This window comes from Lepidochelys olivacea (genome assembly GCF_965140295.1).
Source record: "Lepidochelys olivacea isolate rLepOli2 genome assembly, chromosome: 2".
NCBI classification, from domain to species: domain Eukaryota; kingdom Metazoa; phylum Chordata; order Testudines; family Cheloniidae; genus Lepidochelys; species Lepidochelys olivacea.
This window is the reverse complement of record NC_140412.1, coordinates 114,600,413-114,613,382: the sequence shown is the minus strand read 5'-3', so window position 1 is coordinate 114,613,382 and position 12,970 is coordinate 114,600,413. Positions and strand designations below refer to the sequence as shown.

The window sequence follows — 12,970 nt, the reverse complement described above, 5'->3', positions numbered from 1 at the left end:
TTTTTTTAAATCTTAGCCTGGGTGCGTGTCTAGTTTCACTTCTGTCCCTTCCCACCAGCCTGCGAGGAAACCCCCTCAGTGACCCCTCCCCCTCCCATGCAGACAGGGAAGAGGGCGGGACCGGGAGACCCGATGACGTCACTGGACCGGGCCGCTTCCTGCAATAGAAAGTGAGAGAAGGTAACCCCCCCCCCCATTCCCTTCCCTCCCCCCCGGACTCGGAGCCGCCGCCGCCGCCGCGCGCCTCCCCTCGCGCTGCCCAGCTGCTGCCCCCAGCCAGCCCCGTGAGTGATCGGCCGGGGAGCCCCCAATGGCTGCGCCGCCAGCGGCCCGCCCGGCCCCGCTGGCCTGAGCTTCCCGCTCCCCAGGGGGACCCGCCTACCCGCTGCCCCCTTCGCACAGCCCGGCCCCAGGGACGCCTCCCCCTGCAGCCCGGCCCGCTGGCCCCTGCCCGGGACATGAGCGGCTCTGCCCAGCCCGCCCCGTGCAGGGAGCATCCCCCGCTGCTGCCTGCGCGCCGGGGCGGGACTAGTGTCAGACAGACATCGCCCAGCGGGGGCTCCCTGCTGGGGCCTGGGTGGGTGGCTGGGTGCGGGCGGCGTCAGCGCTGCTGGGGCGGTGGGTGTTTGGGCGGGCCGGCCGGGGCTGTTTCGGGGCGGCACGGTGGAGGCGGGGGCCGGGGCTGTTTCGGGGGGCCCGGGGCGGCACGGATACTGGAGCGGTGGGTGTTTGGGCGGGGGTCTCGGGGAGGGTGTTGGGGGCTGTGCGGATGCTGGAGCGGTGGGGGCTTGGCGGGGCTGAGGGGGGGTCTGGGGCGGTACAGATGCTGGAGCGGTGGGGGCTGGGGGGGCGGCACAGATGGGCGGGCGGGGGGCGTTTTGCACGGCTGCTCAGGCAGGGGAGGGAGCCAGCCCCGGGTTATGTTTGTCCGAGGTTGTCAAGTGAAGGAGGCTCCCAGGCGCCGTGTTTCCTAGCGGCTGCCTCCGCCGCTGGTGCCCCCTTACACCGGAGCCGCCGCCATCAGCCGCGGCAGCCAGCAGGGCCGGCTCCAGCCGCCCCCCGGAGCAGGCCGGCAGGGGGGGGCACAGTCCGGCGCTGCTGTGAAGCGCCAGAGCGGGTCCCATGCGCCCGGCGCGGCCCGGGGAGCCGCCCCCTCAGCCCGTCCGAGCCCCGTGCGAGCCGCGGCGGCGCCCAGACACGCCACGGTAGGGCGATCGGGGCGGGCGGGAGGCAGGGACCAGCAGGCCCGGCTCCAGCTGCCGTCTTCCCCCACCCCCATCTCCCTGCCGGGGGGCTGCGGTTTGTGCGAAACCCGCCTTTACTCCTCTTCCAGCCGCGTGTGTTTGTTTCCCAGCCGGGCTCTGTGAGTGTGTGTGTGTGTGAGAGAGAGGGAGAGGAGCCCGCAGGCAGGCTTTGCTGGGTTGTAGCAGGGGGTAGGCAGGCATCCCGGTGTTTCCCCCCCTCCCAGGCCTTCCCAGCTATTCCCCACCCCCAAAGCCTCTTCCCCGGGTCGGTCCCGGTTTGCGGTGGCTCTCCCCCTTCCTGGCATGTGGATGGATGTGTGCAGCGCTTTGTTCGGTGCAGCGTTGCAGAGGGGTTTTCCCAGGCTCCTCCCTCTTTATTCATTCATGTTTTTCCCCTTTGCAACTTGTGTTTGCACTTCTCATCATTTCGTGCTTCTCTCGCTCTCTGCATTTTTTAATCTTTATTATTATTATTTATTTAAATCCTTGCCTCTAACGTACTTTGCTGGTGATTATGATATGGCCAAGTTTTTAGGGCAGATAACTGAGGAGGAAAAAGATTTCAGATTTCTTTAGTTTTTAAAAGATTTCTACCTGTACCTTTGCTACTGCCTGATTTTCCCCTCTCTTCTTCCCCCCCCCCCCAGCCAAAAAATCTTATTATTTTATTGCTGGTGGAAAACTAACCTATGGAGTTTTAAATATTATGTAACATGTCACTTGTGTTGCAACTAAACACTAGGAAATGTTCTAAGAAGCCCTGTTCAAATATATGTCAACATTTTGAAACTTACTTGGATGCTTAACTTTAAGCACTTAAGTGGTATACCTTTTCCAAAGGTGCCAGGTGATTACCCATAGCTCTCACTGGAGTTTATTATTATCATCAGGATTCAGAGATGCTCAGCACCTTTTAAAATTTGGCTACTGATGTAGGTGCCTAACTTCAGTCAACAAAGCTTGAACATTTTGATGATAAATGCTAAATTTCATTTATGATGTATTCATAATTATACCAAACATATTTTAAAGGATGACCAACTTAAACATCACACTACTGCATGGGATTTTATTTACATAATAATTTATTATTACAACTAAAAGAAATTTGTGAAAAAAAACCTATTTTCCAGTTTTCATTTGTGTAGTCAGTTCTCTTTTTTGTTTGAGTCTTTCACACAACAACAGATAAGAGAAAAACATTTAAAATTAATAGCAATGTGTCATTGTAAATACAAAACAACCTGTAAGCTTCAGGAGTAGGTGTAGTAACCGAAACATATACACTTTATTATTGACTTAAATTATTTCAGGTTTATGATGTCCTTTTATAAACAAAGAATTGGAAACAAAATACTATATCTTTGTTGCACCTTGAAGATAAGGTGTGTGAGGATGGTCTTTATCTCCCTTTTCCCTGTCAAGCAGTTTCACTTGCTACCTAGTCCAATTAAAGGCTCAATGTCAAGTAATTAAAAAATCCTTACCTGTGTTGTTAGTACTGTAGACTTTACATTTTAAAATTAACTCTATATTTATATGGATTACTTTTTCATTCTGTTTAGCTTGGATAGTGGAAATGTACAGGTCAATTTCAATAAGCAGTTCTCATACATGAGCAGGATCCTGCAGTTTTAGGGTTGTAAACACTGCAGAGAGATTTAAATCCAAGCAAAATACTGTTTAAATAGAAATAAAAAAATCATGAGAACATTTCTGTGTATTAAGCTTTGAGGAACTGGGGGGTTCTAGCTCTTGTGATTAAAATACTTATTTGCGTCCCTTCAAATATATGGAAAACCGAGTTGTGGAATATTAGAAGAGTGTCACTTCACCTTGGTCTATTTCAGATATTGGCCTTACACTTAGACCCTGATGTTGCAGTTTCTTTGGTGTGGGTGGACAGCTACCCCCATCTAGAGCTCTATTGATTGGCTTCAGGGTGGTTCAGGAGTCTATCCGCATGCAAGATTGGGGCCTGATTTTGTTTTCAATGTTATAAAGAAATGTTGCAATGAAATCACCAGCAAAATTTCTCCTGACTTTGTCACAACTGCAGAGTCCTACAGATACCTAGTGTCATGGAGGGGAAGGAGTGGGAAGTATATATGAGAGGATCTCTAGTACAACATATTTCTGTTCACTTCCTTTCATCATGGGTCAAGATCTCAAAGCCTGAGGCTGAGTATTTTTGTGGGGAAAAGTGCATGTTTTTGGAAGTTAGAGAAGAAACTGGTAAATGGTATGAGCAGTGTTTTATTTCTTAGTCTGTCAGTGACATCCTTTGTAACCCTGGAAGTCTGTTTGTGCTAACAATAGCGATAAAAGACAGTTTGAGTTTCTTGGAATGAAAGATGCTATACAGGTACAAAGGATTATTATCTATGCTTTATTAATTTGTGTAGCAGCTTTAGGGTAAAAAGGGTAGAGAAGATATGTTTTCATATTAATATTATATGTCTCTCTTAAAAAAACAAACACCTTTTTTCTCCCTCTCTTTTTAGCACATGGATTAATTGACCCCTTTGGCAGATTTATGGAGCTGCCTTTCCTCTGCTTGCTCTACTTGCTATACTGGGGAGGAGAAAGTGGCCTCTGATTAAAGCAAAATGCCTCGGACAAAACAGATACATCCCAGAAATCTGAGAGGTAAGAAGCTCATACCTAAGAAAGCAAAATCTCCAGGAAACTTGGGAACAATTTAAAATGGAAAATTAAAGGAACACACAACTTGAAAACCAAAGTTTCTGTCTGAAAAATATTTTACACACTAGTGTTAGATGTAATGTCTAAGATTACTGTAATAGAGACAATTTTGAGAGAGGTTGGGGGGCACTTTTTCCATTCTTGTAGTTTGTTTATTTTGTGCATGGACAGCACGTGGCTGTTCTACAGATTGCAGAAGTGCCCAACATAGACTAGGAACTTTGCAAACACAGAGGAAGATGTGGTTTCTTGCTGCAGAGAGTGTACAGTCAAAGGCCATGTCTACACTTACAAGCTTATAGAGGCACAGCTGTACTGATACAGCTGTGCTCGTGTAGCTGTGTTATGCTGACTGACATAATAAAACTAGCGGTGCTAGTTATGTCAGTGGGAGGGTGTCTCCCTCTGATATAGTGCTGTGCATGCTAGCATTATCATCAGAGTTTCTAGTCTTCCTTACAGTTAAGTGAGTCTTTCATTAAAAAGCAAAGAACTCGTAGAAGGAAAATCTTGGTATAGAGTAAGCCCAAATTTTGTAAAATGATTTTTTACAAGCGTTCCTTAGCACGTATCGTTATAGTTAAAATTGCTTAGAGAGGCTATAAACTATATATATACACACACACACACATTTATTATCATCTTAGGTTATAGAAATGAAGGAATTTTAAAAATCAGTTTACTTTTCATTATTTATATTGTTTCCATCTCTCATCTTAAATAATGAAGCAAATTTAGTCAGTTTCACTTCTGTTTGGTCAGTTTCACTTTTCAGGTTTAGTGTTGCTTTATCACTGTTTGCAAGCACTGCAGGAAATCTCTGCTTAAAATAGTTGTTTTCACTGGAATTTTGTAAAGTAGAAATATTTACATATTTTAATTTTAGAGACTGTTTACAGTGTCTCTTTTAATGAATAGAACTTCTAAATGAATCAGACATATGTATGATGTAATAAGTTATAGCAGTTGGTTCAATTAATGATTAGATCTGCCAAAAGAGGAAATGTATGGATTCTAAGATGAAACTCAATGAATATTTTCAATTTCAATAAAAGCATAATTTATTAACAGTATAAGATTAGGAAATCTTTACTGTATTTTAGGGAGGGCATCATGTACTTTGTTTGGTAGGTAGATTGTCGGCATCTTAAAATCACTTGTAGCAATATCATCTTTATCATCTCTCCCCACTCCTAATGAATGGACTTTCCTGACTTCTCCCTTCCCTATTGCAAGTGTTATGTACTCAGCTTCTGAAGTTCAAGCAATCTGAATGCTTTTACTTCCTTCAGAGCTCCTTACAGGAGTCACTATTAAACATCCTGTAACACGATCTGTTTCCAAATGTGCTATGTCTGTTGCACTTACATCCCGGGCCACTCTGGAGAGTGAGCAACCATGACCAAGAATTTAACATTTCTATTGCCTCTTAGAGACTTGAAAATAATCTCCTTTTTGGTTAATACTATACTTTTCATAGCATGGGATAAAGTTTAAAATCGTTGTTTTAATATGTTCTTGTGTTTTAAAAGTTGTTTGATTATTGCATGGTTTGAGAGAATGAAATAGCATCTGTTGATATTAAATCCAGAGATAAGATATCCAGTGAAATATGGCTTTTTCTTCAGGTGAGGTGAATTTCATTTTCTCAGGGTTTTAAGTAAAGACATTTGACTATCACTTGCAGACTAGATGTGTCCCTAAAGCATTCTTTAATTTTATGGGCTTTGAGGTGGTTGGTTTTTTTGTTGCCTTTTCACTGTATTTATATAGTGCTGTACTAATCTGACTTTTACAGAGGGAAGAAAATTTAGCAAGAAGACAGGACGTTGGAAACATTATTTCACAAATAATTATGTGAGAATAAGATCATCTTGTCACTTGCTTTCATGATTATACAATACTGACATAGGGGTTTTTATGTCAAACGGGTAAATGAGCATTAAACTGGAACAGTCTCAGTGGAACACATTGCATGTACCTGCTTTGTATCATTTTGTTTCCCAGCATTAATCTTCTCATTTCTTTATGGCTGTGTTGAATATATCCTAATGTGATGAAAATTTTTTAGTGACATATTGAGTGTTTTGGCCAAAGGTCTCAAAGATATTTTCAAACCTAGGCTCTTGACTGTTTAACTTGAAGGTGTTAACTCCAGCATTGGCGATGATTGACAAAAGTCTGAGACAAGTTGTATGTTCTCAGGTCTCAGAGTAACAGGATAATTATACTACCAAAACTATTCAGTAGTTCCAAACATAAAGTCCAAAGGCATGCCCAGGTTAAAGCAATGACAGATTATGCTACCCATAGGTTAAACTAGAGTAACGTTTCATAAACAGAAGTTCTCTGCACTTTTCTAGTTAGTGCTTTTTTTTTTCAGGCATTTCTGTACTTTTCTAGCCTTATGAGTAATCTGATGGGATATCATGTCTCTAACTAAGAAACATCAGCACGTTTTAAAAAAACAAGAAGAAAACACATTGTTATCTCCAATAGCTAGGCACAAAGACTAAAATCATTAGGTGTTATAGTTCAGTTCCTAAACATCTTGGAGGTTACATTTTCTTACCTATTCCTTCCTTTTCATCTTTTGAATACTATTCATGTCTTATTTAATACAACAGAATTATAAAGGGGAGAATTGACCGGTGAAGGGAGCACTCTATGCAGCTACTCTGTCTATTTTCATGGGACAGGCCAGATTAGCCAGTTGTTCCACAAATATAACTAACATTTCTCACTAATCTATTCCCCGAAGTGTAATTACATTAGAGACTCACTTTTGGCAGGGTTGATTACATTTGGTATTTGTTGTCAAATGGCTGTGCGGATATAGAGCAAAACACTCACTCTCATGCTTTTGCTTTCTTGGATATTTATTGAAGGTCACAGTAGTGAGGTATTTGTAATTAAAGCTGGTTGTTTATTATTTGTATTCTGGTAGTGCCTAAGAGTGCCGTCACTGACTAGGGCCCCATTGCACTAGAAGCTGTATAAACACGGAACAAAAAGATGGTAGCGCACAATTTGGTTCCAAAAATATGGGCCAGCTTCTTTAAAATTATATTTTAAGAGTATGAATTTTAGTTATTGCTTGTATTTTCCCTTTACCATCAAATATTTTCTACTTGAAGCAGATGAGTGTTCTGTCTCTAAAGCTTAACAGCCCTGTTAGGCTTTTAACATTTTGTGTCTGCTAAAGAAATCTGAGCATAATGTCAAACTAAGTTATGTTCTACTGTAATCTAAACAGTGAACAGAAGTTGATTGGAAAGCTGGATATGTTATGGTTCTTCCACTGACTTCAATGGAGTTGAACAAGTGTTCTGTTAAGTAATGAAAGTAGAGGGTTCTTTCAGTATGGTTAAAATTAGAAACTATTTTTCAGTAATGAAAGGTGCCAGTGTAGATTGAAGATTAACAGGTTGATCTTTCTTACCAGTATTTTGGCACACATTTCGATATAGCTTGTAAATCAGCTGCTGTGCCAGGCTTACAAAGCATGACTAAGAGTAGGTTTGAATCAAGTGCCTAACACTTTAAAAAAAATAAAAAAATAAAAATCGGATTCTGTATTTTAGTTTTTCAGCTTAAAAAAACTAAGAATAATGTTGACATGCTTTTTACTTCTGTTACTACTGCACAAATAGTGCTTTGTTTACAGGCATTTCTGAGGTGTCATTACTGTGGTGCTGGTACGTCTCAAAAATTAATGATTTAAGCCTGTACAGTGTACCTGTGAATATCAGAGATAGGGGAACATTAACTTGTCTGTCAAGTCAAAGAAAACTGAGGCACGGAGAGGATAAATGACTTGTCCAAAGTCACATAGCATGTCTATGGCAAAGCCAGAAATAGAACTGTCAATTTCTGGACTTCAGGTTGTGCTTTGCCAGAAGATTTCACATTATTATAGAAGTGCCCATTGAGTTGAGGCTTCTGTATAGCACATACTTTGTTTTGTGTAGTTTTTTTGTACAAATTATTCCAAAAATCTTTACAGAACTAGGGAGGAAAAATGGTCTTGTGGTTAATGGTCTGGCCTGAGACTTAAAAAATCGGTGTTCAGTCTCATGGTCTATCGGAGACCTGGGAAAATTATTTAATCTCTCTAAGTCTTAATTTCTCATCTGTAACGTGACAGTAATGATACTTCATTTTCCCCCACACTTTTGTCTGTCTTGTCTATTTAGATTATACGATACTTGGGGGGGAAAGACTGTCTTGTACTATCTGTAAATACAGCACCTAACGGTGAGGCCAATCTTGAGCGAGTCCTTTAAGTGCTACTTCAACACGAACAATATGTTCTATGTAATTACATACAAAAACACTGTTAGTAGAACGTTACTGTTGTGAAATACTGAAAAGTTAAGAAATGCCAATTAATTCCCCTTGTGCACATGCATTATGATACAGTCTTTAAATATGTGATCACATAATTTTTTCCTCCGTGCACAGGATTGACTGTGCTTATGAAACGAACCAGAGTTGTGTAGTGAAAGAGACTGTGGTCTGTAGGACCCCTGCCTCATTTGTTGCAGAAGCTGGAAGTTGTGTATCATATGATGCAGAGGATTGCAGGAAGAGAGAGGATGCTCTCATGGTAAGGCAGTTGAATGCTGCCCTGGGGAATTGGATTCTATCACTGCTTCTGCCACATAATTTCTATGTGATGCTGGGCAAATCTCTTTAAAACAAACTTTTCACAATAGGCCACTAATTATGTGTTCCTCATTTATTAAAATAACTCAGCTGAGACACATGGGTCAAAGTGCTGAGCTCTCACAATTGCAGCTGTTCAATTAGACCTGTGATTTGAACATGATGTGGTAAAAATGGTCTGAAAAATCAGGTCCTAGATATCTCAAATTGTCAAAAGTGTCGTCTAGTTTTGGGTAGACAGTCTCTTAATCACTGTGCCTCAGTTCCCCATTTATAAAATGGAGATAACAATATCACTTCGCCTCACAGGGCTGTTGTGAGGATAAATTAATTCGTTTGTGAAGCACTCAGCTACTACAGGGAGAGCACTATGGAAAAGTTGATGAGGAAACGAATAATTTTGTGTTCTGTTCAGGATGTACTGTAAACCAGGCCTGGAGCCACATTTTGTATGATAAAGATTAAAAGAAATATTTAATAACTATCCAGTCCGTGAGTATTGTCCATCCTGTGCTCTGAATGAGGCAGGGATTCTGTGGATAAAATAGTATGTGATCATGTATTTAAAGAATGCATGTGCAACCTTAATTCTGACACTTTCTAACTTGTGAGTGCTAGACGATGCAACCTTAGCATTCTTTTAATGTAATTTTTATATAATTTCCTAGGTTTTTGAAAAAGCAAAATTGAACCACATTGACCCTCACATACATAAGTCATTAATAGGGTTGGGACCTCTAGAACTACAGCACAGAAGCTTCTATCACATGAATTAATTGAGTAACTGGTAGCGCTAGTAGGTTGCTATCCTCTGTGTGGACAAGCCACTAGAGGTGGATGAGTCACACTTTTGTCAGTGGACTCTGCAGCTCTTTGTTCTCAGCAGAGGAGTGTTGAAATGTGGGAATCCTAGTTCAATTCCAGGTTCTGGAGAGGAGTGTGCTCTATAATTTGTATTTCCATCCCCCTCACTGGGTTTCTGTCCCTGTTCCTCTTCCTCCATTCCTTCATATACACCCTGGCTTTGGGACCCTCCCACCTTGCAGGGTCCCAGAGCCTGGGCTCTAGCCCGAGCCCTAATGTCTACACTACACTTTTATAGCCCCACAGCCTGAGTTAGTGGACATAGGCTAGCCGCATGTATTTTATTGCATTGTAGATATACCCTGTGTTTGTTAAGCCTTTGAGCCCAAGAAAACTTTGGCTTGCATTTTGTGACAGTTCAGTAAGCTTTTATGTGAAAGTTTAAAGAAAAAAGTCTTTTTGCTGACTGAATAAAGATGCTTTTTTACACTCAGTGCTCAAAATAGCTTCTGTTTTTGCATCTAATCCATATATGAGATAATTGCTTTGGTATTCTGCAGAAAAAGTTATTTTGAAAAGTAGCCACTACTTATGTGTAGCCATCAGGATTTATAATGAACTATCCAGTAGGCTAAAATAGCTGTAGTGCAAATATCTAGTTGGAAACTTATTTAGAATTTTATGAGGGAGTGTGTAGTGAACATCCTTATGAACAGTAGTTAAGATTTTTGGTTTCAGCTCTTTCCTAGTGGATTTTTTCTTTAGAAAAACAAAAACGAATATGTAATTCTGAAAACAGTGACACGTGAAGGTGAGGAAATGTATAGACTCAGTATATGTTCAGGCCACTGTTATTACAGAGGGCTTCTGTCAGGGTTCCTCCCCCACTCTGAACTCTAGGGTACTGAAAAACCTCCTAAGCTTATCTTTACCAGCTTAGGTCAAAACTTCCCCAAGGTACAAAATATTACACCTTGGACTGGCCGCTACCACCACCAAACTAATACTGGTTACTGGGGAAGAGCTGTTTGGACGCGTCCTTCCCCCCAAAATACTTCCCAAAACCTTGCACCCCACTTCCTGGACAAGGTTTGGTAAAAAGCCTCACCAATTTGCCTAGGTGACTACAGACCCAGACCCTTGGATCTTAAGAACAATGAACAATCCTCCCAACACTTGCACCCCCCCTTTCCTGGGAAATGTTGGATAAAAAGCCTCACCAATTTGCATAGGTGACCACAAACCCAAACCCTTGGATCTGAGAACAATGAAAAAGCATTCAGTGTTTTACAAGAAGACTTTTAATAAAAATAGAAGTAAATAGAAATAAAGAAATCCCCCCTGTAAAATCAGGATGGTAGATATCTTACAGGGTAATTAGATTCAAAAACATAGAGAACCCCTCTAGGCAAAACCTTAAGTTACAAAAAAGATACACAGACAGAAGTAGTTATTCTATTCAGCACAATTCTTTTCTCAGCCATTTAAAGAAATCATAATCTAACACATACCTAGCTAGATTACTTACTAAAAGTTCTAAGACTCCATTCCTGGTCTATCCCCGGCCAAGACGACTACAGACAGACACAGACCCTTTGTTTCTCTCCCTCCTCCCAGCTTTTGAAAGTATCTTGTCTCCTCATTGGTCATTTTGGTCAGGTGCCAGCGAGGTTACCTTTAGCTTCTTAACCCTTTACAGGTGAGAGGAGCTTTCCCCTGGCCAGGAGGGATTTCAAAGGGGTTTACCCTTCCCTTTATATTTATGACAGCTTCTGTGGTATTTAAGCCCAGCAGATGTGTTAGGTATGTAGCTGCCTTTTTAAAACAAACTTGTGACTTGTCTACATCTAGCTCAGTCTTTGATAACATTCATTTTTTCTTAATGTGCACCTTGCTGAATGATGAGTACTTTACATGCATCATCTTTTAAAACATAATTTAAATAACACTTATGCTGAGAGCAGAATTGTTGGCTTTTTTCCAATAATGATAGGCAAAATACTGCTTTAGGTAATGGGAAGCAATAACATTTTACATGATGTATTGCCCTACTTAAACAGATGCAGACATGCAAATGCAGTCACCTGTCTGTTAGCGAGCAGTTGGTGGCTGACACCCAGCACACTGCACAGTAGCTGTGGGAAAATGAAAACCACTTTGGTCAAACTGTCATCCCTTTTTGAACGCTTCCCCATAGCCCACTCTTACCCGCACAATTGCATTTATTCAAGAGGCTGTGGAATTGAATCTTTTTTTTTTTTTTTAATCCCAGGTTTATTTTATGGGATAAAATTGAGAGTCCAGAGGAGAGCAACAAAAATGATAAAAAGTTTAGAAAACCTGACCTATGAGGAAATTTTTAAAAAATAAACTGGTCATGTTTAGTCTTCAGAAAAGAAGACTGAGTGGGGACCTGGTACAGTCTTCAAATACATTAAGGGCTGTTGTAAAGAGGACTGTGGTCAGTTGTTCATGTCCATTGAAAGTAGGACAAGAAGTAATGAGCTTAATCTGCAGTAAGGAAGACTTAGCTTAGATACTAGAAAAAACTTTCTAACTAGGGGGAAGGTAAGCTCTGTGGAAGCTTCCAGGGGAGATTGTAGAATCCCCATAACTAGAGATATTTAAGAACAGGTTAGACAAACTTCTGTCAGGGATGGTCTTGGTTTACTTGGTCCTGCGTCAGTGCAAGGGGCTGCATTTGCTGACTTCCTGATATCCCTTCCAGCCCTACATTTCTATGATTACTTCTTCAGTACAGTAATCTTCATTTGAGACTCTCTTGATGTTCAAATAACTCGATTTCCTATTGTGCAAAAATGTTGTATTTGTGCTTCTAAATGTTAAGGGGAATTTCCAGAGTTGTAAATTTTCCAAGAGCTTGTTTTTACTTGACTTACTGATGTAGAAATGGGGGTGAACTAGTTAGCAGGATTTCTGATTCAGTAGTGGCTCTGTGAGGTGGCTTTTTTTTTTTTTAAAATGAAGTCTCTGTACGGTAGTTGTAAATAGTGGAAATCAAGATTTAGTGCACTACAACAGACCTATAAACTACAGTCTAAAGCACTGAAGAAGATAAACAGGGCAGGGTGTAGTATTTTTCTCTCTTTTTCATTCCTTAAGTGCAGTAACATTCAGAGTGTTTACATTTCATAAAATAAATTGGTCAAATGTTTGGAATCTGCTGTGACGCATTTGTGGAGGAAGTGGGGAAACTCTTGTTTTGTAGAATCTGATGCATCTGAAGGAGTCGGTTGTTTTACCCACAAAATCTTATGCACAAATAAATCTGTACATTTGTTAGTCTTTAAGGTGCCACCGGACCCCTTGTTGTTTTTGTGGATACAGACTAACATGGTTACCCCTCCGATTCTTGTTTAGTAGGGCAGGAGACACAGTTTGTCTTATAAGTACATTTAAACATTATTCTTAAAATTTCTTTGAAGTAGTTCAGTGTATAAACTGACTGAGTCAGCACTTCTTGTGCAAGTCGGTAACAGACTAAAAGAAATGTTTTTATAATGATACACAGGGTCATGAAAACTACT

At 41.3% G+C, this 12,970-nt stretch overlaps 1 protein-coding gene across 3 annotated transcripts in view; it reads left to right on the top strand.

The window, feature by feature from the left end:
• The first annotated feature begins 230 nt into the window (after positions 1 to 230).
• HIVEP1 (HIVEP zinc finger 1) overlaps positions 231 to 12,970 on the top strand; it is a 184,767-nt gene continuing 172,027 nt past the window's right edge. For 2 of the 3 annotated variants that reach the window (XM_084620937.1, XM_084620935.1), the window contains exons 1-2: positions 312 to 577; positions 3,749 to 3,893. In XM_084620937.1, the coding sequence (XP_084477063.1) occupies positions 3,854 to 3,893 (40 nt within the window). In that variant the 5' untranslated portion in view covers positions 312 to 577; positions 3,749 to 3,853. Of the gene's footprint in view, positions 285 to 311; positions 578 to 3,748; positions 3,894 to 12,970 lie in introns of those variants that run through there. The other variant, XM_084620936.1, reaches the window with a different exon arrangement.